General features: G+C 44.3%; 1 protein-coding gene across 1 annotated transcript in view; it reads left to right on the top strand.

The window, feature by feature from the left end:
* The window catches only part of LOC144684058 (polymeric immunoglobulin receptor-like), a 78,231-nt gene that overhangs the window by 20,730 nt on the left and 30,745 nt on the right, over positions 1-26,756 (top strand). Inside the window, exons 4-9 of the mRNA XM_078547772.1 lie at positions 1,384-1,444; positions 4,730-4,839; positions 6,430-6,485; positions 10,306-10,425; positions 20,713-20,848; positions 24,265-24,594. Coding sequence (XP_078403898.1) covers positions 1,384-1,444; positions 4,730-4,839; positions 6,430-6,485; positions 10,306-10,425; positions 20,713-20,848; positions 24,265-24,594 — 813 coding nt within the window. The remainder of the gene's footprint in view (positions 1-1,383; positions 1,445-4,729; positions 4,840-6,429; positions 6,486-10,305; positions 10,426-20,712; positions 20,849-24,264; positions 24,595-26,756) is intronic.

The raw sequence follows: 26,756 nt of genomic DNA, 5'->3' as shown, positions 1-26,756 counted from the left end.
TGAACTGCCTGTGCCTAATGAGGTACCTGATGTTAATGCTGTTCCAGAGAATGTGGTTCCTGCCAAAGAATTGGAAGTCGTGGAACTACGACATTCCACACGGATCAGGAAACCACCTGAAAGACTGAACTTGTAATTTCATGACCTGTGTAAATATTGTAATGTCATGAGATAAATATCCTCGTAAATACAAAATGTACAGAAAAGTTAAAGGGGGAGGAATGTAGTAACTATAGTTTTGATAAACATAGGACTGTAGCTTTAAGAATAATCCCAGGTTGTAAAATCACATCATCTGTGTAAACCAATGAATTAGCAGCGCGGGGGAACCTCTAGGAGAGAGTTCTTCTTTAGTTATGGAGTTGGATGCACACATGTAGCTGCTGCTGCTGTCTTGTTAATAAAGTTCAATATTTCCACCAAGAAAAGTTGCCTAGAAAATCAACTCTATAATAAATCATACATCACGGCCAGCAAGAACTATTACAAAAGAACCTCTCAAATCCCTCAGTAGGAAAAGTTAAGAAACCACAAACATTTTAATGGGTTCTTCAAATAACAAATAGATGATGAATGTCAGTGACCGAAGTGAGTAATGCTAAATCAACTGAGTGTTTAGCTGTAAATTGTTGCAGATTTGATGGTGGTATTTCACTTTGCAGAATTAATACTAAAATAACACTAATGCTGTGAGGAGTTATTGTTCCTGACAATGGTTACATCCTCATGTAATTTGTACATTATCTTATATCCAAATGGAATGACTGAATAGATAAGAACGTTAACATTAGCATGTAGCTTAAATTAGATAAATGAATTAATTTAAATTTAATTAATGACCCAACAACATCAAAACACATAAAAATGATAAAAGTTATCCTTTCTATATTTAACATAAATAGTTACTGTGTAAGTCCTTAAATAGGAGGAATAATAAGGCAATTTAATTGGCTGCAAAATTTGATGAAAACAGTGGAATCCAACAGCAACGAAGGATGTTAATTGACCTAATTTCAGATCAACCCATGTGATCACTAAGATGGTTCAGACGGGCCTAACACTTGGATCAGATCATTAGTTGCACCCAGCAAGCATGAGTGCCCCACTGGATTTCAACCAATGGGGCAGCAATGCCTTTGCTTGATGGGTGGAGGCCCAGAGGAAGAACAAACTGAGGTCTTAGAGAGCAGCGACAGCACTTGAGAGCTTGTGGGTAACATCAGGCCATCCAAACAACGATAGGCATCCAACAAACTAATTCTCCACCGCCTGCGGTGTTTCACCTAATTTGGACTAGTAACTTTACAAAACCTGGAATATTTTGGAAAATTTGCACTCGAACACCTGATGCACTGCTGTTATTGTTTTTTTTTGTTTTTACAGCTCTTACAACAACAATACTGCCCAATGAACTTCAGAAAATAATCACCTTGGAAAATGAAAGGTAACTATATGAATCAATCTATTTAATGAAATTAAAAGCAAAAAAAAAACTGCAGCTGCTGGAAATCTTTAATAAGAACAGAAAATGCTGGAAAAACTCAGTAGGTCTGACAGCATCTGCGGAGAGAGGAACGGAGTTAATGTTTCAAGTCTGTATGACACCTCTTCAGAGCTTACCCTTGTTCTGCTATTAACATATTCTGCTTTCTTACCTTAATACCATTATCAGCACCTCCTTTAGCCCTTACCGCTACCATTAACACTCCCTTTGTCTTTTTGTTCATGACACCTTTGTCAATCTCTCCTTAGCCCCCACCTATCACTGGCCTTCTATCCAGCTTCACCTGCTCCACCACCTCCCCACCTTAAACAGTATAAATTTCAACACATTTCTATGTCTCTTTAGCTCTGAAGAAGGATCATACACACTCGAAACGTTAACTCTGTTTCTCTCTCCACAGATGCTGTCAGAGCTGCTAAGTTTTTCCATCATTTTCTGTTTTTATTTAATGAAATTAATATTCTTCCAAGGATTTCAGAACAGAGCTCTGTTATTCTTGACAAATGTGAATACAGCAGCCTCACACTTCTCTTTCAGGGGTTGTCTGCTGGGCACAGTTTGGAGTGTAGGTCCCAGCCTGGAAGAGTGGTTTTGATTGAGAACTGTTTCTAAGAAGTTGAGGGGGAGGGACATTGATTGACCTGAGTCATCTTTGGCAAATACCTCAAGATCAGAATTCTGACACCACAGAAAAACGGGGGAGACGATAGCGTAGTGGTATTATCGCTGAACTAGTAATTCAGAGACCCAGGGTAATGTTTTGGGGATCAATTAAAAGTCTAATGATGACCATGAAACAATTTTTGTAAAAACCCATCTGGTTCACTAATGCCCTTTAGGGGAGGAAATCTGCTGTCCTTACCCGGTCTGGCCCACATGTGACTCCAGACCCACAGCAATGTGGTTGGCTCTTAAATGCCCACTGAACAAGGGCAGTTAGGGATGGGTAATAAATGCTGGTCTAGTCAGTGAATAAAAAAAAATATTGGGAATTATTAGTGATGCCACATTCAATAGACCCTCGATGGCCTTGGAAAAGAGTAACATGCTCTAGATGGATTAGTCCTTGTCTTACATCCCTGATGATGATCCTTAAGGCACCTCCACTCCTTGTTCAAGTACAACACTGCAGTTTCAATGTTACATAATGCCACAGCTCTCTCCAATCGAGGCTGTATTAAGACAGTCATTGGTACCTGTCCTAAAGCAAGAATCAAACTTTGAGGTTAGGAAAGGTGAGAAATTTTATTTCATAAATGTGAGCAGGTTGAATTATAATTCAGTTTGTGCTACCATTTAAGGCCATGCATTTTTTTGTAGAGGAAAATAACAGAAATAGGACAGACTAATCTACAATGAATACGGTCATCACACCCACCGTCAGTCTGTGCTCTGTCTGAGTTATCTGTCTGAGGGTTCATTGGTTGCTGGAGTGAGTGCAAGAAACAATGAGTACAAAGTGCTTATTTCATTGATCGAACCCAGTCAAGTGTTATGTGCCTTAAGGATGTTTAGTCTACTCTGCTGCCTCCTGTTGATGATGTAAGCCACTGCAAGTTAATGATGGAGCCTCAGCTGGGTTCACAGGGCCCCAGGACACAGTCCCAGTAGGTCTGGGTCTCTGCGTAAGTGGTCATTCACTGGAACCCTTGACTGGCTCGAGAATTTGTACAGTTGCCTGGGTTACACAGCCTGTGTGCTACCCATTTGTCACTCTTGTATTATTTTCCTCCATGTCTAATTTTAGCATAATCACAGAATCACAGAATCACAGAATCTCACAGTGCTGAAGAGGCCCTTCGGCCCATCGAGTCTGCACCGACACGTGAGAAACACCTGACCTACCTGCCTAATCCCATTTACCAGCACTTGGCCCATAGCCTTGAATATTATTCCGTGCCAAATGCTCATCCAGGTACTTTTTAAAGGATGTGAGGCACCCCGCCTCCACCACCCTCCCAGGCAGTGCATTCCAGACCGTCACCACCCTCTGGGTAAAAAAGTTTTTCCTCACATTCCCCCCTAAACCTCCTGCCCCTCAACTTGAACTTATGTCCCCACGAGACTGACCCTTCAACTAAGGGGATCAGCTGCTCTCTATCCACCCTGTCCATGCCCCTCATAATCTTGTACACCTCGATCAGGTCACCCCTTAGTCTTCTCTGCTCCAATGAAAACAACCCAAGTCTATCCAACCTCTCTTCGTAACTTAAAGAAACTGCACAGGAGGCTGCCCTTTCAGTCCAACATGCCTGTGCCAGCTCTTAGAAAGAGGTATCCAATGAGTTCACTCCCCTGCTATTTCCCCGTGACCCTGCAATTTTTTCTCCTTCAAGTGTTTATCCAATTCCTTTTTGAAAGTCACTATCGAATTTGCATCCTTTCAAGCAGTGGACACCAGGGGCTAAATTTTCTGGTCCCACCCGCCACGGAAATCATCACGGGCGGAATGGATAATTAGACGGACCAGCAAAAGGTCTGTTGGCTTCGGGCAGGAATTTCCAGCCCCACCCGGAAAATCCCGCCCAAGATCATCACAAGTGGCTGCGAAATGAACTTTCTCCTTGTGACACCTCCTGGTCCTTTTGCCAATTACCATAACGGTGCTTCTCATTTATGACTTGGGTGCCGAATACATTTCAATGCCTCTTTCTGCGATTAAGCCAAATCACAAACTATCACGATTGCACAGTTCCCCCTCTAACTGTGGGTGAATCACGAGCATTATAGTTCATTAACACTACTTAAAAGAAACTAGCTGATCTCCCTGGGATTGCCAAAGAGTGTGATAGGATCTGGAGCACAGTTGTGGTGCTAATATGTTTCCATGTTTAACTTGGGCTTATCCTTAAGAGCCAATGTACTTTAGATGGAGGAATGGTCTAAATGCACGGAGGGGAGGATTTCCCCTCCTGATCATTATCCAGCAACCTGCTTGTGGATATTAAGCGGGGACGGGATTGGAGTTATCTGTGATTCTACTGCAGCCGAGTAGCTTGTTGACGGTCCCTATCAAGGGTCATGTATGAATCTTGGCCAGTAGCCAGCTATATGGTCTCAGTAGGCCACCTGTTCCTGTGAGTTGCATCCTGCAAACATCAGTGCTTTCCGCATTACAGAAGGGGTAAGGAGGTTGGGAAATTTGAAAAGGGAGCCTTTATTGCTCGGAGAATGAAAATGAGCTTCAGTTTGGAGAAATAAGGTATTCTTTCTTCCTCTTCACAGCACCTCAAATTTTTCCATAGTACTAGTCGTACCTGTGCTCGGAGTTTTGATTGTCCTGATCCTTGTTGCTACTATTTATGTCGCAAGATGCAGAAAGAAAACTGCAGCTGGTGAGTTACAGAATTTAGAAAATTCCAATTCCAAATTAAAAGGAAAACCTCTCTCTCTCTCTCTCTTCAATTGGTCAAAGCGAAGAGTGAGGCAGGAAACTTCCTCAGAGTTGCTCCGGCTAAATCGGCCGCAACGACATCCAGAGAGGGGAGGAATCTGAGGTACTGCAGGTTATGATGATAAAGTGTGAGAGAGCAGCTCCGAGGAACTTCACAGCCTAATTTACAGGTACAAATTTGATCGAGATGAAGTAGGATCTTGCAGGTCAGAGTACAAGTGCTACCTGTTTCTCCTTCCGCTGTAGAAGAGTATAAAATAAACTCTGCGTGGCCACTGGCTAGTCACAGGCTCCTGAGGAGCCTAACTGACCTAGGTCAACTGCCACACAGGGCAGAGTCTAGTACCAATGCTAGATGCAAAGAAAAATAAAACACTTGTACTTATATAGCACCATTCACCTTAGAACATTCCAAAGTGTTTTGAAGCCAATGAAGCACTTTAGTAATGTTGTAAACATAGGAAATGTGACAAGCTCCACAAACCAGCTTATTAGTCTTTCAGTGAAGTTGGTTGGGGATGGATATTAATCAGGACACTGGGACAAATTTCCTGGCTGACCCTCAACATGGTACCGCAGAACCTTTTACATTCGCCTAAGGGGCAGATGCTTCAGTTTATCATCTCATCCAAAATACAGAATCTCAAATGGTGCATCTCACTGCCTCAGTAACGCACTGGAGTGTCAGGCTAGATCTTTGTATTCGAGACCATGGAGTGGGACCTGAACCCACAACCTACTGACTCAGAGTGTCACTGACTGAGGCACAGCTGACACCTGCAGGAATCTTTAGTGCAGCAGGAGTCAAGCTGAACAATGAATAAGAATATGCCTTGACCCTACATAGTTAAATGAAGCCATAGAAAGAGAACAATATACAATGCAGCACATACAAGTAGTAAATGGGCAAAGAGCTGGTCTAAGTATGATGTTCCAAACAGGCGAGAGGAGAAAGTTAAGTTTGATTATATTTGAATTTCATTAAAATCAGTGTTTAAACATCATAGACTACATTTCACTTTTTTATTAAGTAAATCATCGGTTTCAAATGCAATTGCAGTCAGCAGTTGAACAGATATGGGACTAAAAATGAAGTTGTTTCAGGTAATTGCCAGCCAGTTATACAATATCTTCATTTGGTTTCATTGGGATTGAACAATAGGTCTGACTCTTTAAAAGACAGGAGACAGACACCCTGCAACAGGTTACCACAAAGATGGAAATTTACCAGGTTAAAAATAAATAGGTTAATAGGTGACAATTAAAATAACACACAGGAGCATGTCATACAATGTTCAAATTCTTGTATGCTAAGATTAAGTATTGCATAGAATAATTTACGGACTTGTATATCCGATTCTGCTTGTTCAACTTGACCTCTGATATAAGGATGCTACTTTTTAGTAAACATGCCTGTTGCAAACACAAGGGGACAGTGTAGATCATTAAAATATATATTAAAATAATACTCACAATTTAATTTTTAAACTTTACAACATAACTCTGTAATCAATATCTGTATCGTTTTTAGGTGAGAAAGGATCAACACATACAAAGGAAGAGCCTAACCCAGTCTATAATGATCTGGTAAGAACTTCACAAAGCAAATTATCTTACATCCAACATCTACCTATCCTCATTCCAAATGCCAGTTTATTTATGGTCAGAAAACCAAAAAAGCCAGTTATCTGTGTACAAAAGCAAAATATTGCAGATGCTGGAAATTTTAAATAGAGAGACACAGTCCTGGAAATGTTCAACAGGTCTGGCAGCATCTGTAATGAGAGAATCAGAGTTAATATTTCACATCCATGACTTTTCATCAGAACTGGAAAAAGTTAGAGATGTAACAGGTATTAAGTAGGTGGTAAAGGGGGAGGGGAAAAGAGCAAAAGAGAAGGCCTGTGACAGGGTGCAAGGCAGGAGAGATTAACTGACAAAATGGGTGATGGTGCAAGGTGAAAAGAGATGATGTGGGATAAGTGAAGGAACTAAAGATGGATCGAGAGGAGGTGTAAATGCGAAAAGCAGAATGATAACCAACGGTTGCCTTCCAAAAAATGGGGTCAGAGGTTCTGGTCTGAAATTGTTGAACTCAGTGTTGAGTCCAGAAAACTGTAAAGTGCCTATTTGGAAGATAAGGTGCACGTTCCTTGAACTTACATTGAGTTTAGGAGGCAGAGGACAGAGAGATAAGAATGGGAGCGAGGCAGAGAAGGAAGGCATCCAGAAGCTCAGGGTCTCACCTACAGACCAAACGGGAGTGTTTCCAAAGCAAAAACAGAAAATACTGGGAAAACTCAGCAGGCCCAGCAGCATCTGTGGAAAGAGAAACAGAGTTAAGGTTTCGAGTCCATATAACACTTCTTCAGAGGGATGGCTCCTCGGGGAGAAGGGTTACCTGTAGAGTACATGGCTGATGACACCTGTGCAGCGGCCTCAGACTGCAGCAGTGCAACAGTATAATAAGACTCATGCTGCAGCTCGCAACTTGGTGGAGCAGGTTATCGGGATGCTGAAGATGAGGTTCTGGTGCCTGGACCGGTCTGGTGGAGCCCTGCAATACCATCCACAGAGGGTGTCACACATCATCATCGTCCGCTGTGCCCTTTACAACCTGGCCCTCCAACAGGGAGATGAGCCGACTGAGGAGAAGATGCAGGAGGCTGCATGGGCATGAGGGTTAGACGGTCCTCAGAGGCGACGATGATGGGGATGAGGCCCTCACACTGGTTAGAAGCAGGTGTGTTCGGGAGGCCCTCATAGATGCTAGATTTGTGGAGGATGATGACGACATGCAGTGAGGTGACCCCATAGATCCTCACATCGTACCTGTGAACATTTGACACCAGTCTGACTTATGGCAACGTGAATACCCTCTGTGATAACACTCCTGTCATGGAGACGCAGTGGAGGCTCTAATAGCTGTTCGATTGCAGGAGAATGATGATGCCATGCAGTGAGGACACTCCATAAATCTTCACATAGCGTCTGAGAATGTCTGACTCCTGTCTGGACGAGGGCAGCTCGCTTGTGCTCTGTGATCAGTGTCATGTCATAGAGACACAGCCATGAAACTTTAGATCCTTTGTGAGCCTTCAGCACCTGAGCCCTTCAGGAGCTCAGCGTCACTGGTCACAGATGCTGAAGAGATGGGGGCCAACCCCACCTTAAATGTGCTGAGAGCTCACAGAAAGAATGAGAGAACTCTGTGACGCCTGCCCACTCCATTCTGGCAGCAATGACCAGCACCATCGAGGTGCAGGCATCAGTAATGTTTCCAGGGAGTGTGAGGCTGGACCATCACTGTTATCTGAAGGTTGCACAGAGCACAGGGAAGAGGCCCTGGACTGATACACCTGCCCTTTATCTTGTGCAGGAAGGCTTCACATCTGAGCGACACGAACACTGCTCATCAGAACAAGGAGCCATAGGCAGGGAGACATTCTTAGAAGTTTATTGACAATAGTGAACAGTCTGTACAAGTGACTAATACCCATGCCCAGGCTGTGCAACTAATTCTCCTTAATTATCCTAACCCTGCCTTGGTGATCCCCGGATATCCACAGTGAAGGTGGAGGCAGCCTGCTGACTGCGACACCCTATCTGTGATGACCTTGGTGGGCGTCCTCTGGAGGGCCCAGACTTGGCGGACCCCGGCCTGCTTTCGGCAGTGGCCCCCTCCTCAGCCTGTGGAGCTGGAGCTGCTGAGGTCACAGGAATATCAGAGTCGGATGGGCCGGACACTCTCGGAGTCACCTGGGTGGATGGCCCCGGGTTGTGCACCTGCTGACCCTCCTCCCTATGGGTGCCCGAGGGCCCCAGGCTGACTCCTTGAGGAACATGGGTAGTTGGAGTGAGATTGAGCTGCCCCGCACCCCTCTCGCGTTGACATTTTTGGAAGCCAACTATGGCATCAACGATGGAGTTGAGCCTGCGCAACAGTGCAGGAGAGAAGTCCTGGACAAAGGTCTCCATGGTGGCCGCGATCCTACCAGTGTTGACCTTGGTGTGTTGGCCTGCCCACCCTAACACCTCAGACTGAAGGCGGACGGATTCCTCCATCGTGCCTTGCAATCTGAGGAGTGCAGCGGGCATCCCTTCCTGATGTTCCCGAGCTTGTCTTTGCAATTCCAGCAACTGTGACATGACCGAGTCCAGAGGCTCATCATCTGACTCGGACTCAGCGACATTGTGGCCTCCAGCAGTCCTCCGAGTGGCAGGGGAGCTGGGAAGTCCCTGCCTCCACCTGCTGTAGATCAGAAGGTGTGATGCGCTCACCAGATTGTGATCCTGAGGCTACTCTAAAGCTAGGTCCCACCGAGGAGTGTGTCTCTGCGCTGGCGGAGAGTGTGGGCGAGCACTGTGATGGGACTTCAGGGAGGGTGCCTCAAGATTCCTCTTCAGAGGTTTTTTCAGGGCTTGATTGGAGGCCCTGGGTCGTGGACTCCATCGGCTGTTTGGCAGATGTGCCTGCGGAAGCAAGGGGAGATAATTAGTGCATGGCCATGTCTTCCGTGCAGCAGTGGTGGTCTGGAAGCACTGGGATGTGCGCTTGCAGCTGGACTTTAAACATGGCGCCTGGCGTGATGCCGCAGCGGGGTGATGGTGGGCGGGTGAATGAGAGCCCGCCCGCCATGGAAATGGCGTGTTTCCCGGGAATGCATAAATAATGAGGCGGGTTTGGGACGAGACTTGGCGGACCCCGGCCTGCTTTCGGCAGCGGCCCCCTCCTCAGCCTGTGGAGCTGGAGCTGCTGAGGTGACAGGAAGATGGGATCCAGATGGGCCGGAGTCACCTGGATGGTCACCATCGCGGCCGGCGGGTAAAACGTCATTTTTGGAAGCGAAACATTGCATTGGCTTCAACAGCTGATAATTTCTCTAATTCTCATAAAGTGAGCTCAAGGCTCATTAGGGGCCCAGATCGTGAGCAGGCTCAAGTTTTCAACTTACTTAAGCTTTCAGTTTTTGGTGTGGGGGTGAAAGAGGCTGTGTTCTGAGTTTGTTGTGTAAAGTGGCTCTTGGCTGGAACTGATCCTACTATTCGTGTGACTGACAGCGCAGAGCAGTTAGCGCAGAGCAATTAGAAAGCAGGCCAGAACGATACCTTCATGTATTTGCACAGAAATAAAAATGGGTATTAAAGAATCCTGAACTAGGAACAGAAAATGTTGGAAATGCTCAACCAATCTGCCCCCATCTTGTGGAGAGAGGAACAGAGTGAATGTTTCAGGTCAATGAAAAGTTATAATTCCTTCATGCCAACAGCTCAATTAAATTACGGAAGGAAGTAAAACAAAAAGAAACATATGTAATATTTCTTTATCAGTCACAAGTTTTACATTTTCTTCAGTTTGAACTCAGCTGACACGTATGACAATGATAACTTATTCACTTTTTAAAAGCCTTTCAGAGATGAAGACCAAGATATCCGATATGACATGGAAACAAGCAAATGCAGCTTCCAGACAGCAGACTTTCCTGCCTGTATTTATGGCAAACAGCAGCACGAACGTAAGGAGCCTGTCTAATTAGGGAGCGCTGCTGTCGTTTCAGAACATGTTCAATGCTGGACACTCGGATTTTAATGATGCTCCTGTTGCTGATACTTTAAACTTACATGATAACTGTGGACAGTCTGAAGGCCCCATTTTAATCAATGTCTCCATCTCTGCTGACAGCTTCAATTCTATAGCATGGCTGCTGTTTGAAGAAATATAGAGATTATTGATGGCGCTATTAACAGACAAACTGCACAACGCCTTTGCTCTTTGCAAACTATTATTCATTATTGGTAACTCTTCAAATAAATGGGTTAATATCAATACTAAAGTTTCAGACAGGGAAATGTCACACAGACAAATTGTGTGGTCATAAAAACAAAAAACTGCGGATGCTGGAAATCCAAAACAAAAACAGAATTACCTGGAAAAACTTCAGGGTCATGAGGACTCGAAACGTCAACTTTATTCTTCTCCGCCAATGCTGCCAGACCTGCTGAGTTTTTCCAGGTAATTCTGTTTTTGTTTCAAATTGTATGGTCATCCACTGATATCGCCAACAATAATTTCCATGTAAATTGTCTCTGACTGCCTTCGTAAACTCTGTTTTTGTAAAACAATTGTATTACAGCAGTATTGTTTTTGGTCAGACTTACCAGGTTTTGATTCTGCCCATTGATCAGACATCAAATTCATTTCACATCCCTGTATACGATGGCAACAGGAGACCGACGTTCAATTTGTCGACAAATTAAGTATTTTTGCTAATAAACTGCCACCTTAACATTGAAAGTTCTGATATTTGGTAACAATCTTCAAGTGAATATTTGAATATTCAGAGGTGATTTGGTAGTCAGGATGCCATTTGAAGCTAATGAATGTTATATAGTCAATTACAATGGAATGTTACTGGGCTTAAAGTAGGCCCAGTACCTATTTTCACAATTTTAAGGTGTCACCTTTTATTTTCCATGTTCATTTACATTTGTATGTGAGTGTAATTGTTTCCTTGCCCTTGGAGTGTGTAAGACTATTTTGAATAACCCAGCAGCAAGCCTTTTGTCACACACACACACACACCAAAACTAGGTGGAGGGGAAGATAAAAACAATGCTTATAAATATGGAATGGATCTCAGCCTCCATTTTGATGCAGGCCTGTTATTTCGTAGTCATGTTGCAACGTTTCTGAAGCGAAGGCTTTGAAATTGCAGAGACGTCTCGGCAGTTGCGATGGCTCCCGTGGTCAATCTCCAGGAAGTTGGCTTTCTCAGGTAAGCTTGAGGGTGGAACGAGGTAGAGAGGAGAGAGGAAGTTCTTTATTTCGTTTTCAAGGAACTGTGGCGTGGCCCTTTTTATAGTCTGGTTGGTTACAGCAGATTGGTGGCTTCTTTGTCCCTCTCTCCCTGTGTGATTAAATTCTGCTATGGGGTTCTGTGCGCTTGTGGAAATTTGCTATAGTTTGAACAGAAAGTAAAGGTGGCCACTGTATCACGTGACCCTGTAACAAATGTCAAGTCTTCTTCCAAATAAGATTAATCACAGTCTGAATCATCCTCCCACCTACTGTGGTGGCTTTTCACACCTTAAAGTTTCTTACCAGTGTTACGAGACCATGCCCCTTTATGTTAGAAAAAATGCTTTTTTCAACTTTCAACTGACTGGGAATTTTTGCAATTTGAATTGAGGCAGAGCAATCTGTTTCAAAACGCAAGGCGACATTCCAAAGTGAAAGTAAGAAACCAACTCGGGAGTGTGAAGAGTCAGATATTTCCTATGATCCAGACACCCATTGAAACTCATAACGGTCCAAGGAAGAGACATAAAAAATGCACAGTACTGGGTATTGAAACATGGCTGCAACAGACAGACATGCCCAAAACCTCTTGGAAGTACACAGTGGGCAAAATATTTCAAAGTAAGGCTGCCAGCCACTACAGAGAGGTTGCAAGTGACACCGATATTGTTAAGAAAGAGGAAACAAGCTGAGGGCTCTCTCTGTCTTTTGGATTAAGCGTATCGCCCGGTTCGAGAAGCCAACTCTACCAGAAAACTACCAGCGAACCAAGATCCCATAATAATTGCAATATCTTCTACACCTGACCACATCCAGCTAACCTAAAACAGCAGCAATTTTTAAAATCTATGCCTCAAAGGTAATCAAAGGACACTTGACCATATATTCTTTTACATTTTTTTATTGTACTCTAACCTTATTCCTGATACCTGTGTGTGTGTCACTGTGTTTGTGTGTATGTGTGCATGTCTGTGTGTGCATGTGTGTGTGTGAGCGTGCGCGCGTGTGTATGTGTGTGTACGCACGTGTGTGTATGTGTGTGCGCGCGAGCGTGGGGATGTGTGTGTGCGTGTATGTGTGTGTGCGCGAGCGCGGGGGTGTGTGTATGTGTGTGTATGTATGTGTGTGTGTGTATGTGTGTGCGCGTAAGCGCGTGTGTGTGTGCGCGCAGGCATATGTGTGTGTGTGCGAGCGCGGGTGTGTGTGTGTGTGTGTATGTGTGTGGGCGCGAGCGGGGGCGTGTGTGCGGGCGAGCGCAGGCGTGTGTGTGTGTGTGTATGTGTGTGCGCGCGGGCGTGTGTGTGTGTGCGGGCGAGCGCGGGCGTGTGTGTGTGTATGTGTGCGCGCGGGCATGTGTGTGTGTGTATCTGTGCGCGCGCAAGCACGGGTGTGTGCGTGTGTGTGTGAGTGTATGTGTGTGCGCGGGAGCGCGGGCGTGTGTGTGTGTGCGTGTGTGTGTGTGCGTGCGTGTGTGTGTGTGCGTGTGTGAGCCCTAATGACTGCATGAGGGCTGGATGCTTGACATTGTGTCTTTATTATTTTTCTCAGATTTAGTAGTTAATAAATTTGCTCTTTCTTTGGCTCAAGAGAAACTTGTTTGATTGGTTCCTTATTGCTCACAGCTTAAATAGTTAAATACATTTTGATTTGGGAAAAGGCATATCCTTGTTAAAAAGAAACTTAAACATTTTGTTGTGACTAACCGAGGAAGTTGTATAGACGGGAGCCAGATCAGCCCTTCTCACCTGGTTATACCAAAGCTGGGGACTATTCTGGCAGGAATTGTTCCCACAAACTGACGAAAGAATTGGATTGGGAAAGTAAGTGCCCCTTCAAAAGCAATTTAGAAACTGGGAAAGGTTTTCTCGAGTCTGTAATACTAAAAGTGCCAAAATGTCCACATTTAATGATAATGCTTTCACAGAACAGATTGAGATAACTGGAGAAAAGTTAAGGACACTATCCTTGGAAGAATTAAAAGGTGTAGGGAGGCATTTAGAGGTGGAGTTCCACCCAAAAGCTAGAAAAACAGAAATTTTGAACAGGTAGTGAAACATCTCAAGGTGGAAATTGAGGACACTAAAACAGATAAATTAGCGGCAGAGAAATTAAGATTGGGGCAGTGGAAGTTGGATTTGGAATTTGAGGAAAGAGAGAGAGGTAGAAATGGAAGGAGGAGAGAGAATTCCAGGAAAGGGAAAGAGAAAAGGATAGGGAATTTAAATTGAAACAGCTCAAGCTGAGAAGGGAGGATCCCTTTCAAAGTTTGCAGATGACACAAAACTTAGGAGAATTGTAAACTGTGAGAAGGACAGTGTAGAACTTCAAAAGGACATTGACATATTGGTGGAGTGGGCAGATAGGTGGCAGATGAAGTTCAATGTGGAAAAGCGTGAGGTGATACACTTTGGTACAAAGAATATGGAGAGACAGTATAAAATTAAGGATACTATTCTAAAGGGTGTGCAGGAGCAGAGAGACCTGGGTGTATATGTATATAAGTCATTAAAGGTGGCAGGACAGGTAGAGAGAGCTGTTTCTAAAGCGTACAGTATTCTAGGCTTCATTAATAGGGGCATATAGTATAAAAGCAGGGAGGTTATGAGGAACTTATATAAGACACTGGTTAGACCTCATCTGGAGCATTGTGTACAGTTCTGGGCGCCACGCTATAGGAAGGATGTGAGCGCATTGGAGAGAGTGCAGAAGACGTTTACAAGAATAATTCCAGGGATGAGACACTTCAGTTATGAGGAAAGATTGGGGAGGTTGGGACTGTTTTCCTTGGAGAGGAGAAGGCTAAGAGGAGACTTGATAGAAATTTTCAAAATCATGAGGGGTCTGGACAGAGTAGATAGGGAGAAACTGTTCCCGCTCGTAAATGGATCGAGAACCCAGGGGGCACAGTTTTAAAGTGATTTGCAAAAGAAGCAAATGCAAGTTGAGAAAAAGCGTTTTCACACAGCGAGTAGTTAGGGTTTGGAATGCACGGCCTGGAAGTGTGGTGGAGGCAGGTTCAACTGAGGCATTCAAGAGGGCATTGGGCGATTATTTAAGATTGAGCAATGTGCAGGGTTACAGGGAAAAGGCAGGAGGTTGGCACTAAGTTAAAACGCTCAGAGAGCCAGTGCAGACATGATGGGCCGAATGGCCTCCTTCTACACCGTAACAATTCTGTGATCCCACTGTGTCCCTTGAAACCACCCCTCGGGCTATTCCAGTTTGCCCATTTAATCCCTAAGTTTGATGAGGAAGAGGTGGACGCCTTTTCTTATCTCTTTTGAAAGATTAGCACCAGCTGTAAAAGTGGTCGGCCCAACACTGCCCCCTGCTGTTGCAGTGTAAGCTGACAGGAAACGCTCACGAGATTTACTCCCTCTTGCCTGAGGAAAGTGCGACCAACCATGGGGAAGCAAAAAGGGCTATTTTAAGTGCATAGCAGTAAGTGCCGGAGGCGTGTACTTTCAGAAATTCCGCACCTCAAGAAACAGACTGACCAGACATGCCTGAAATTTGAACGGCTGAAGCAGCTCGTTTTTGACCGGTGGGTACTGGCGCTTAAACTTGAGGCCACCTAGGAAAACCTTTGTGAAATAATTCTCCACTCACAGCCTCCACCCCCTTCCCGATGAGAACTCAGATAGAGGAACAGAGAGCAGCAGGGGCCAGGCAGGCAGCAGACGTGGCCGATGATTATGAGCTGGTCCGCAATCTCTCATCCCAAAGGAGACCCTTCCCTAGTCACCACCCCCCCCCACCACCTGAGAAGGATAGAAGGCGGGAGAGTGATAGGAAACTGAGCATCCACGGGAGAGAAAGGGCAGCTGGAAACTCAGGTCAGAAAGGACGGAGTTAAGAAGAAGAGTGAGGAGTAAAAACCTGTGCGTTATAACCTCCAAGAGGCAGGAGGCCTCCGTGCTGATTGCTAAAGGTGACGGGATGGGACCGGGAGATCACAGCGGTGGGCGGGTGCGGGAAATCCTACCCTGTGAGCGCAGGTGAGTTTTAAAAAAGTCCCTGAGAGTTACGAGGACTTTGTATCAGAAGGAAGCGTGGTCACATTCCCCCAGGACAAGACGAGTTAACCTATACTGAGGGATACAGGAGCCAGTCAAACGCGACTGCTGGGAAAAGGCATGACCTTTCCACCAGAGAGTGCTTCGGCTGGTAATGACGCTTTACGAGGTCTACCAGTTCCTCAAAACTTTGAATCAAGGCCCCTGTGCTGTCAAACTTCGAATCAATCCATAGGCTTTACTCCCACATGTGGATAAGAGGATCGCTCGCAGTAGGTGCCAAGGTGCTGGTATAGGGTATTGAAGGTGGGTACAGTAGGGGTTCAATGTGGGCCTCACCCACATCTACCAATTCGTCCTCACTGTTCCACTCGTCCTCCAGAGCTGTTGTTATTGGACAGACTGTTAACTGCTTGCCCCCTTCTAGCTGTGAAATTGTTTTATCATGTTGACTATGACGCAGCCTTTGCTTTTTCCTGTGGTCTGGGGTGTCATCACCAAGTTTGCCTCACCAAGTTTCTTTGCTGCTCTGTATGGGCCACGGAACCGGGCTTTTAGGGGTTCACCCAGTATTGGTAGGAGCATGAGCACATAGTCTCCTGGCTGAAAGGCTCAGGCCCTGGCATATTTGTCTGTCTGCTTTTTCGTAGCTGCTTGGGAGATATTAAAATGTTCTTGGTCCACATCTCAGACTCTCGTGAGTCGCTCACAGTTACATAGTTGTGGTAATCTGATGTGTAATATAGCTTTAAGAAGAGTGTTATAATGGAAGATCACATGATCCTAGTGTCTAATAGAAGAGTAGCGCAGGCTAGCTCTGTGGTCAGTAGTCTATAGTTAGAGTCAGTAGTGTAGAGACAGGGTTTGAGTTGAAAGCACACACGTGGAGCTGCTGAGTTCCTTTATAAATAAACAGAATGTGTTCTACCTAAGAACTGTCTGCTGACCTACTCTGTCTATTGTACCAAGTTGGCCATCCCAAAATAAGCTCAAAACCGGGATACATAAGCCCAAACAAACTGGTGACTAGGATCCAACAAGCTGGCAACCAGGAAAAAGCAATAAAAAAGTGAGGAAAAAGCAAAGATAAAATAAATTGGTTCTGAGAATAAAACAAGTTAATGAAAGAAATCAACAGAAACAAAATCGGGCTGTACCTCGTACGGTAATTGAAAGTAGAATTTCCGTCCTAATAGTCTAAGCAATCCCCTCACAGAATGCCACAATTCGGAAGAATTGACCCATTTGATCCAGCCACGGACAATTGGTCTCATTATATTGAACCTTCTTTTTCTAAGCAAACGACATTGCGGGAGAAGAGAAGAGGCGAGCGATCCTCTTATCCACATGTGGGAGTAAAACCTATGGATTGATTTGAAGTTTGACAGCACAGGGGCCTTGATTCGAAAAGTTTTGAGGAACTAGCGGACCTCGTAAAGCATCATTACCAGCCAAAGCCCTCGGTAACGATGCAACAGTTCAAATTTAACTCAAGAAATAGAGCCTCATGGGAGACAGTTGCTTGTTATATGGCAAGTTTGAAACAGTTAACAGAACATTGTGAGTTTGGTACACCTTTAAATGATGTGCTCAGAGATTGTTTAGTGTGCGGTGTGAATGAGGACACGATTCAGAAGGGATAATTCTCTTTGTAGACTCGTTATGTCCTCTTGCCAACTTACTTTCCAACCTATCTTTGTATCATCAGCAAATTTAGCTACCATACATTTGGTCCCTTCATCCAAGTCACTGATACAAGTTGTAAATAGATGAGGCCCCAGCACTGATTCCTGTGGCATTCTGCTGGTTACAACATGCCAACCCAAAAATGACCCACTTTTCATTACTTCCTGCTTCCTGTTAGCTAACCAATCCTCCATCCATCATAATATGTAACCCCCTACATCACGAGCTCTTATTTTGTGAAGTAACTTTTGATGTGGCACCTTATCAAATGCTTTTTTGGAAATCCAAGTACACCAAATCTACAGGTTCCCCTTTATCCACCTTGTTTGTTACTTGCTCAATGAACTCTAAAAAAATTAGTCAAGCACGATTTTCCTTTCACAAAACCATGTTGACTCAGCCTGATTGTGTAATGATTTTTTAAATGTCCTGCTGTTACCTCCTTAATAATAGGTTCAAGCATTTCCTCTATGACAGTTGATTGAAATGTGAAAATGAAGCAAATTGCTCCACTTTACTTCTAAATTTCTTGAATGGTATGGAGGGTAAGAGCCCCAAACTACTTAGAATAACATCCCAGTCCATTAGTTGGGTTGGAGAGCACAGATTCAGCTTCTGCAGCTGGCACCAGACCTCCTCCTTATCGTGAAAGTCCAGCACAGCACCAGTTCAGAGCTGATAACGTCATGAAGAAGGGAACCACCTACACGATTACAACATAAGGAATCAACTGATTCAAACACAGCACAGCTGAATTACAATGTCCAAACACAGTGAATTCGCCTACCCGAGAGAGTCCAGAGCATGGAAATTGGTTGCTCTTTTGATTGTTCTGTCTGTACCAAGTAAGTCTACTCTTTAAAATCTTGTTCTTTAGTGTTATTAAGAAGTACTTTTATAAACAAAGCTAATGAAGACCAGAAACTTTGACGGACTCAGTCGCCAGGGGTTCTGTTGTGGTGAGCTAAAGATGAACCATTCATGGTCTTGCAAGACGTTATGATATCCATCTGCTTTTTCAGCATCTTCGTATGACGGGGCATGTTTAGTTACATTTTTACTCCATTTATTTAATAATTTCAAAAGCCCTTCAATTTCCCTGAGGCAGCTCTGTGCCTCAGGGAGATTGAAGCGCTCTTTCGCGCGCATGCACGAAAGAGCGCTGGCCCCGACTCTCTCTCTCTCCTCCCCCCGCCCACACAGGTAGCATCTTACAGCTGTGTCTTACACTGGGCAGGCTTTAATTGGCCCGCCCGCGTAAAATGGCAGCGCAGAGCCAATCGTGGACCCATCGAGCCCGCTCCCATCGAGCCTGCCCGCCAGCTGAAAAACTTTGGCCATAAAGCTATGCAATTGCTTCACTCATCAGCATGCCTGTTAATTACATTACCATTTTCAGCTTCCTTAGGACCAAAGATGAAAATGCTTTTGGAAAATTAAATCCTCCAAAGAAATTGGGAAAAAAATGACAAATTGACAACCTTAGGCCCATTAATTTCTATGATGAGCTCAACCGGCCGACACAAATCACCCTTATAGTCGGAAAGTGGGGAAAAATCATCTTCACAAGTCATAAGGAATTTCATTCTGGGAGGTAAGGTAGTGATGGACAATGGTTTTGGATGGAATTTTGATTGGACGGTTATTTTCCTCTCGACGTAATAATCTTCCTCAGCTGCCACTTTTCTGTTGCCGTGCGGATTAATTCAGCAGGGGAAGGTTTCTTTTTTTGCAAATGCATGAGAGAACCTATAGTGTCAATGTATCGATGGGGGAAGGAACGGGGGAGGGAGGGAAGGGGGAGGTGGAGAGGCAGGAGGAGGGGGGAGGGGCAAGGATGGTGAGGTGGGGGGAGTCTGAAGAGCTGCCTTGAGAATAAACCAGCTTGAGGTAAAAGACCAGCTTTGGACTCATTCTTCCATGACTAGCACTTATTGTGATTAACATTTAAAACTGTGAATGTATAAGGGTTTAAAACAGTATTGTATAAGAATGCAGTGTATTAGAGTTTACCATAAATATGCCTAAAAATGAAACAGATTGCTCTGCTTTTTATCCAAATCTCTTCTGGAGGTAAATGCCCAAAAGATGTACAAGGACCTAAGATATAGGAGCAAGACTAGACTGTATGGCTGTATGACTGTTGAGCCTGCTCTGCCATTCAACTTGAACATGGCGGGTCTTGAGCTTAATCTCCACTTCCCTGCCCATTCCCTATAGCCCTCGATTCCCTGAAAGACCAAAAATCTGTCTATTCTGCCTTAAATATATTCAATGTTGGAGCATTCACAATACACTGGGTTAGAGAATTCCAAAGATTCACAACCCTTGGAGTGAATTAATTTTCCCTCCTCTCAGTCCTAAATGATTAGTCCCTTATCCTGAGTCTGTGCCCCTGTGTTTTAGATTCACCGAAAAGTGGAGACAATCTCTCAGCTTCTACCCTATCAAGCCCCTTCAGAATCTTGTACATTTCAATGAGATCGCCTCGCATTCTTCTAAACACCAGAGAAAATAGACCCAGTTTGCTCAGCCTCTCATTATAGAACAACCCCCTCATCCCAGGGACCAAGTTAGTGAACCAATTTGCTGCACAGCCTCCAATGTAAGTATATCTATTAACCGTGGGGGCTAAAACTGCACACAGTATTCCAGATGTGGTCTCACCAAAACCCTGTACAACTCTAACAAGACTTATTTATTCCTGTACTCCAAACCCCTTGCAATAAAGGGTATGTCCCTGTATGTTAACTTTTTGTGTTCCTTTGTACAAGCACACCCAAGTCTCTTGGAATATCAACACTTACAAGTTTATCATCGTTTAAAAAGTATTAAGCTCTTCTATTCTTTCAACCAGAGTGAATAACTTCACACTTTCCTACATTATAATCCATCTGCCATCTTGTTGCCCACTCACTTAACCTGTCTATATCCCTTTGCAGCTTCGCTGTGTCCTCCCCATAGCTTAACTTTCCACCTAGCTTTGTATCATCTGCAAACTTAAATACATTACTCTCTGCCTCTTCAACTAAGTCATTAATATGCGTTGTAAATAACTGAGGCCCCAGCACTGACCCTGTGGCACTCCACTATTCAGTGCCTGCCAACCTGAAAACGTCCCATTTATGCCCACTCTCTGCTTCCTATCTGTTAACCAATACTCTATCCAGAATATATATACCTATTTAGAATAACAACCCAGCTCTTTGGTCGGGATGGGGAGCACAGATGCATCTTCTGCAGCTGACCCCTTTTCCTCTTTGCGGAAGAGGAACTGGTCAATTCGACTGCAGTATGAAGAAGGAAGTGACAAATACAGCACAGAGATCCAACTGATTCAAGCACAGCACAGCTAAAAAAAACTATGTCTGGGCACAGTAGCTTCACTCACCAGAAGCAGGCCAGGACAATGGAATTAATTGCTCTTTTGATTCTTATATCTGGTTCAAGTAAGTCCCTTTTTAAAATTCTTGATCTTTAGTGTTATTGAAAGGGCTTTTGCAGGAGCTGATGAAGACCAGAAACCTCGAATGACTAGTCACGAGTTGTTTTGCTGGTATGAGCTAAAGAGAAGCCGCTCATGGTTTTGCAAGTTGATGCTGTGATATCCGTCTGCTTCTGCAGCATCTTCAGTTTGCCTTTGCTACTTTCTGTGCTTTCCTGCAGCATCTGATTCTTTCTGCCCTGTTGCAGCTCTGTCCTCCCTGAAACACAAGCTCCTCATCGATGCCAGGAGACTGACCACATTTCTTTTTAGGTTTATAACAGCAAGTTCTGTGACATAGCACCTTGAACTTAGCAAAACGATCCAAGGTGCTTCACATATAGTTCCCTCAGCAAACCGCACAGAGAAATGGAAAATCTAAAACACATTTGTCTCTCAAAGGCAAACTGTGTCAAATATTATTCTTGAGAACAGAACCATATTTGGAGAATAAAAACTGCTATTTTTAGTTCAGCAAAAATGAATTACATCAGAAGAGAGTAATTGCTTCGAGTGTTTCTTTATATTGCTTTGTACACAGACTCTGAAGCTCCACATAATTGAATTTTTTTAAGCAATTTGCACTCTGACTTGAGTTCACTAGGAATTATTTGCGACACTGGGTGGCTGTCCTCCTCTGCAGGGCGTTCACACTGACCACCGCTGCCACCGCCTCCCAAAGCCGGGTTGGTGACTTTGCTGCCCATCCTGTGGTCAGAGTTGGGGAACAGCACGTCCCGGCGGGCCTCCACGGCATCCAGCAGTCGCTTGAGGGACCTGTCGTTGAAGTGGGGGTGGCTGCAGTCCTTTTTCCTTTGCTGGCAGTGTCTCCTGGGCGCTTTGCTGGCGGCTGCCTTTTAAAGACGGCGGCCAGCGTGATGTAACAGCGGGGTGATGGCGGGCGGACAAATGAGAGCCCGCTCGCCATGGAAACAGCGTGTTTCGCGGGAGCGACTAAATAATGAGGCAGGCTCGGGATGATAGAGCGTGAAAACCCGGCATCTTTGTCAGCAGGTAGGACTCCATTTTATCCGCCCGCTACCGCACTTAGACCCAATAGACCTGCCCTGTGATTTTCAGCCAGCAAGCTCGTTTTGGAGCTTTCTTCATAACATTTCTCTAGTATTGAATACATTTCTTAAGATTTGGTCAGGATTTCTTACAACACAGCATTTCTTATTGCTATCAAGCATGAAAGGAGCACCAGTTTTCCTGTCATCTCTACCTCAGATGTGCCTATACAGTGTAGGCACACAGCCTGGCTCTGGCTGTTTTCTGGTTCCTGCAAAGTCCCTGGAGGAGGGAGTTGGTATTTTAGCAGCTCAATTATTGGTTATGTTAAATATTAGTGCAGCAGGTTTAAAGGGACGCTGCAATGTCAGATATCGTGCCCACACCAAAATTCACTCAGTGTCCAACCAAAGCAGAGGATGCATGAATAATATTCGAATAAGCAAGTATGTAAGATATTTCGATATCAGCATTTTACAATGTGCACTTTAACAGCATTTTGTTACTAGCGGGAGGATGCCAGAGTGTTGCTATAGTTCCTAAAGCTCACTCACAGAGAAATATTGGCGACAGGACAACTGCCTGTGCTCTTTCACAAGGAAATCCAATGAGAATGAATTTTCATGAGCTCCATCTCGATCACATCAGTACAAACTAATTATTTGATGGGATAGCTTTAGATTCAGCATTGCCATGTGGTAAGGTTCAATGAATAAGGTTATCAGCAAAAACAAGAGTGCACAAAATTGGAGGTAGCCTCCAATCTCCTCTGTACCCTCACTAATGCAATTGCTTCCTTTTGGTAATGAGGTGCCCAGAACTGCACACAGTGCTCAAATTGTGGCCTAATTAATGTTATATATCATTCCAGTATAACCACCCTGCTCATATATTCTATGCCTCGGCTAATAAAGGAAAGGATTCCATATGCCTTCTTAACCACCTTATCAGCCTGTCCTGTTCAGGGATCTGTGGATATTCACTCCATGGTTTCTCACTTCCTCTACACCTTTCAGTATCCTCCCATTTATTGTGTAATCCTTTGTCTCATTTGACCTCCCCAAATGCAAAACCTCACACTTCTCTGGGTTGAAATCCATTGGCCACTTTTCTGCCCACTTGACCAATCCATTGATATCTTCCTGCAGTCTCCAGCAATCCTCCTCTCTTATCAACCACATGGCCAAGTTTTGTGTCACTTGCAAACTTTTTCATCATTCCCCCCGACATTTATATCCAAACCATGAAGATATGCCACAAAAAGCAGGGGACCTAGTACTGAGCCCTTCGAAACCCCACTGGAAACAGCCTTCCAGTCACAAAAATACCTGTCAACCATTACCCTTTGATGATGATGATCTTTATCTTAAGGGTAGGTTGATTGCAAAGGAGAGGAAGTTATGGTTCAACAACATAAAGCTATAAGGTTTGACACCACCTGATATTTACAGCTCCACATCTCGGGACGAACACATTAGCCCTGGAGGGGTTGCAGCACAGATTCACCAGAGTGATATCAGAGCTTAGAGAGTTACATTATTAGAACAGGTTGCATAAACTTCTCTTGGATTCCAGGGAGTTTTGGAGGTTGAAAGTTTATCTGATGGAGATTTTTACAATGTTTAAATGATTTGATCGGGTTGATATGGAGAAATTGTTTCCTCTAGAGGGGGATTGAAGAACAAGGGGGGACATCATCTTAAAATAAGAGTTCATCTATTCAGGAGTGAAATCAGGAGGCAACTTTTCACAGAAAAGATAATAGATATTTTGGCCCCTTTCACAAATTGCTGTGGATACTGGAAGGGTGAGGATTTCAAGACTGAGCGATAGATTTATAGTACTTAAGGATAACGAGGAATGTAGCACTAAGGAGAACAAAAGGTCTCCACCTGTTCCCAATGTTCTGATGTTCATATGATCCAAAAAAAACATCTTGTTCTCCGGTGAAATAAAATATCTGGGTTTAGAAATGGAAATGAAGGATTTTTTTTTTAAGCAAGGTTTTAACACTTTCTTAATAGCAGTGATCAGTGTAAATAAGGAATATAAATTTTTAATGACATCAGGAATTTTATCTGAGTGCTCTGATTGTGGAAAATCTGACCCCACAACCAGCTCACAACAGATAATCACAGGCCTGCATATTGGGAAAACTGGGTGCAAAAACTGTGTATACGCAGTGATTTCAATAACAGTGTTGGTCAAATGAGACTCAGAACAAGGGATTTGATATTATAAATGGAATCGGATCTGTAATTGCAAAGGAGATTGTTGTAACAATGGAACAGGAGTGTTTATTTGGTTAAATGCTGTTTTTGTGATCCTGGTAGAGCTATTAATAATCTTTCATTATTAATATCCCGACAGGTTTATGTCAATTAACTGGACCCAAGAGGGTTCATGGAGAATTAGGAGGATCGGTCACTGTGAACTGTCAGTATGACCTGAAGTACAAGGACCATGTTAAACAATGGTGTAAAGGTAATTATTCCATTATTTATGGATGTTCTGCTGTGGTTTCTACTGAAGAACCAGAAAAAGGAAGAGTATCACTGGCTGATAACGAAACACAAGGGATATTTTCAGTAACCATGGATCACCTAACGAAGAGTGATGAAGGACAATACTGGTGTGTGATAGTAAGATCAACATTTAAATTTGATGAAAAAGCTTCTATTGAATTAGAAGTTTCTGAAGGTAAGATAACGTATGTCCGGGCAGAATTTTCACTTCAGCATGCGGCGGCAGGCCCAGCGCGCCGATGCGTAAAATGACGCGCGGTGATGTCGGGCGTGCGTCCTGATGTCACCGCGTGTCATTCCAATCTTCCATTCGGTGACCACGCGCCAAAGGCGGCTGTGCGCCCGCCGAACTGTCAAAGCCCAGTTAAGGCCATTAATAAACCAATTGAACGAATTGACAGGGATGCCCAGAACCTTAAGGTTGGCCGGCAGGCGAAGAGCCCACGCGGCCTACACGTTCTTCGTCAAACCTCATCCATGGGGGCGGAATGAGGTTTCATGAAGGTTTTATTAAACTAATAAAGATTTTTTACACATTTCATAAACATGTGACACTGTCCCATGAGGGGACACGTCTAAATAATTTCAATCTTTCTTTATCTTAAAGTTTCAAATTGAACTTAGTCTCCCTGAGGCAGCCCTGTGCCTCTGGGAGATTTCTGCGCTCTTTCGTGGCGCGCAGCCGATCACGGGCGTGATAGGCTCCACGCCCGTCCGAGCCCACTCCCAACCAGCCCGCCTGACAGGCAGAAGATTCTGCCCTCTGTATAGTTTATTCTACTCGGATTTAAACATTGAAATCAGAAATACGCCTGCTCTGATAGTGACCCAGTGCCAAATACTGGGGTTATCGCAGGGGTGGACAGCCATTCACTGCGGTGTCAACCCCTGAAAACACTGGGTTTCCAAAGCAAGATCTTCTCACTCCTTCAGGAAGAGGGAAGAGAAGCAGACTGGGAGAACATGTCCCTGCTGAGAGAATTTAACTAGCAGCTGTTGTGTTTGAAGCAGAAATTTCTCAAGGGCCGTTTAGCTGAGAAGTAATGGGGGGAATTTTAACAGTTAAGTGGAGGTGGATTTGGGTGCACGTGGGGAGTTAAATCCCCCAAAAAGCCACGGAAGGTCGGGATCTTGACATCATTCCCCACACTTCCAAGTTTCACCTGGGCAGGTTTGAAAGTGAATGGGAAACCCTTGTGCAGCTGTGAAAGGTGTTATTCAAATATTGAAGTAGGCAATTAAGCCCTGGTTTCATCAAGGATTCTGGTTTAAACTGACAGTGGACCACATTCTCAAGCTGTGTGGAGATCACTAGTGTCACTGAGGCAAGTGCACAATGCTTCTTCAGTGAAACTGACAGGCTGAGAAGTCTTTAACAGTGAAAATCAAGAGCTCCAACCTCTCAGAGTGCTGTCACTGCTTATCAAGTGATTGTTGATTTCTGAGAAGTCACTTCACCTGTTGAACTCTTCACTCACCTCCAACCTTCATTATGGCATGAGGGCAGCTTACGCAGCTCTAACTTCCACCCCTGATGAGGAACAGGAGAGGCAACAATGCCAGCAATGACACCAGGAGCTATGGCAGGAGCAACACTCTCAGCAGCACCAGCTGCCTTCTCACCCACAAGGCAATGGGGATGGGCACAGAGTTCCAGCTCCAAGGAGATGAGAACCCAACGCAGAGCCTACAGGCAGGGAATCAGCTCTCTTGACATGTGTGAATACCAGTATCTCAGGAGGTTCAGGCTATCATGGTATTGTTGTTGCTGACGTCTGCAGCCTCCTGGAACAAGACCTCCTTCACAGCGGCCCTGAGGTGGGTTATATTGTCTGTGGCCGTCAAGGGGGCTGTCACTGGAAGACAAACTCTTTCCCCCCAACCACAATCCACCAACTCCCCTCCCCCCCACCCCACCCCACCCAGACCTCTATCTCTCCCGGAGGTTCAGGGCTCCTATCTCCTGCAAGGCAAGAAAGTACAGATCTGAGAGTAAGAAATGGCTTGTGTGAATAAGAACAAAGGACAACAGTTGTGAAGGGTGACTGTGTGCCACAATTTAACCCTGCTAATTCATTCTAGCTTCTCCCCTTTAAAAAAAGAAACGATCAATTGAATTAAGTGACTCAAAAAGCACAAAGCGGGAATTTTTCATTTTAAAAAATGATTTCAGAGACACAATTAAGAGAGTAGAGAGTATAGAGGATTGGCTTTTCACAATAGTGTTCAACAGCTTCCTCTATTATAGGCCACAATGGAGATGAACAATAGGCCCAATCGCCAGAACAACAGGAAATACTGAGGCGTTTTTTTTACACTTCTCACCACTCCTTCCCC

The sequence above is a fragment of the Cetorhinus maximus genome, chromosome 8 (genome assembly GCF_964194155.1).
Source record: "Cetorhinus maximus chromosome 8, sCetMax3.hap1.1, whole genome shotgun sequence".
In the NCBI taxonomy this organism is placed as follows: domain Eukaryota; kingdom Metazoa; phylum Chordata; class Chondrichthyes; order Lamniformes; family Cetorhinidae; genus Cetorhinus; species Cetorhinus maximus.
This window is presented reverse-complemented; position numbering and strand designations above follow the sequence as displayed.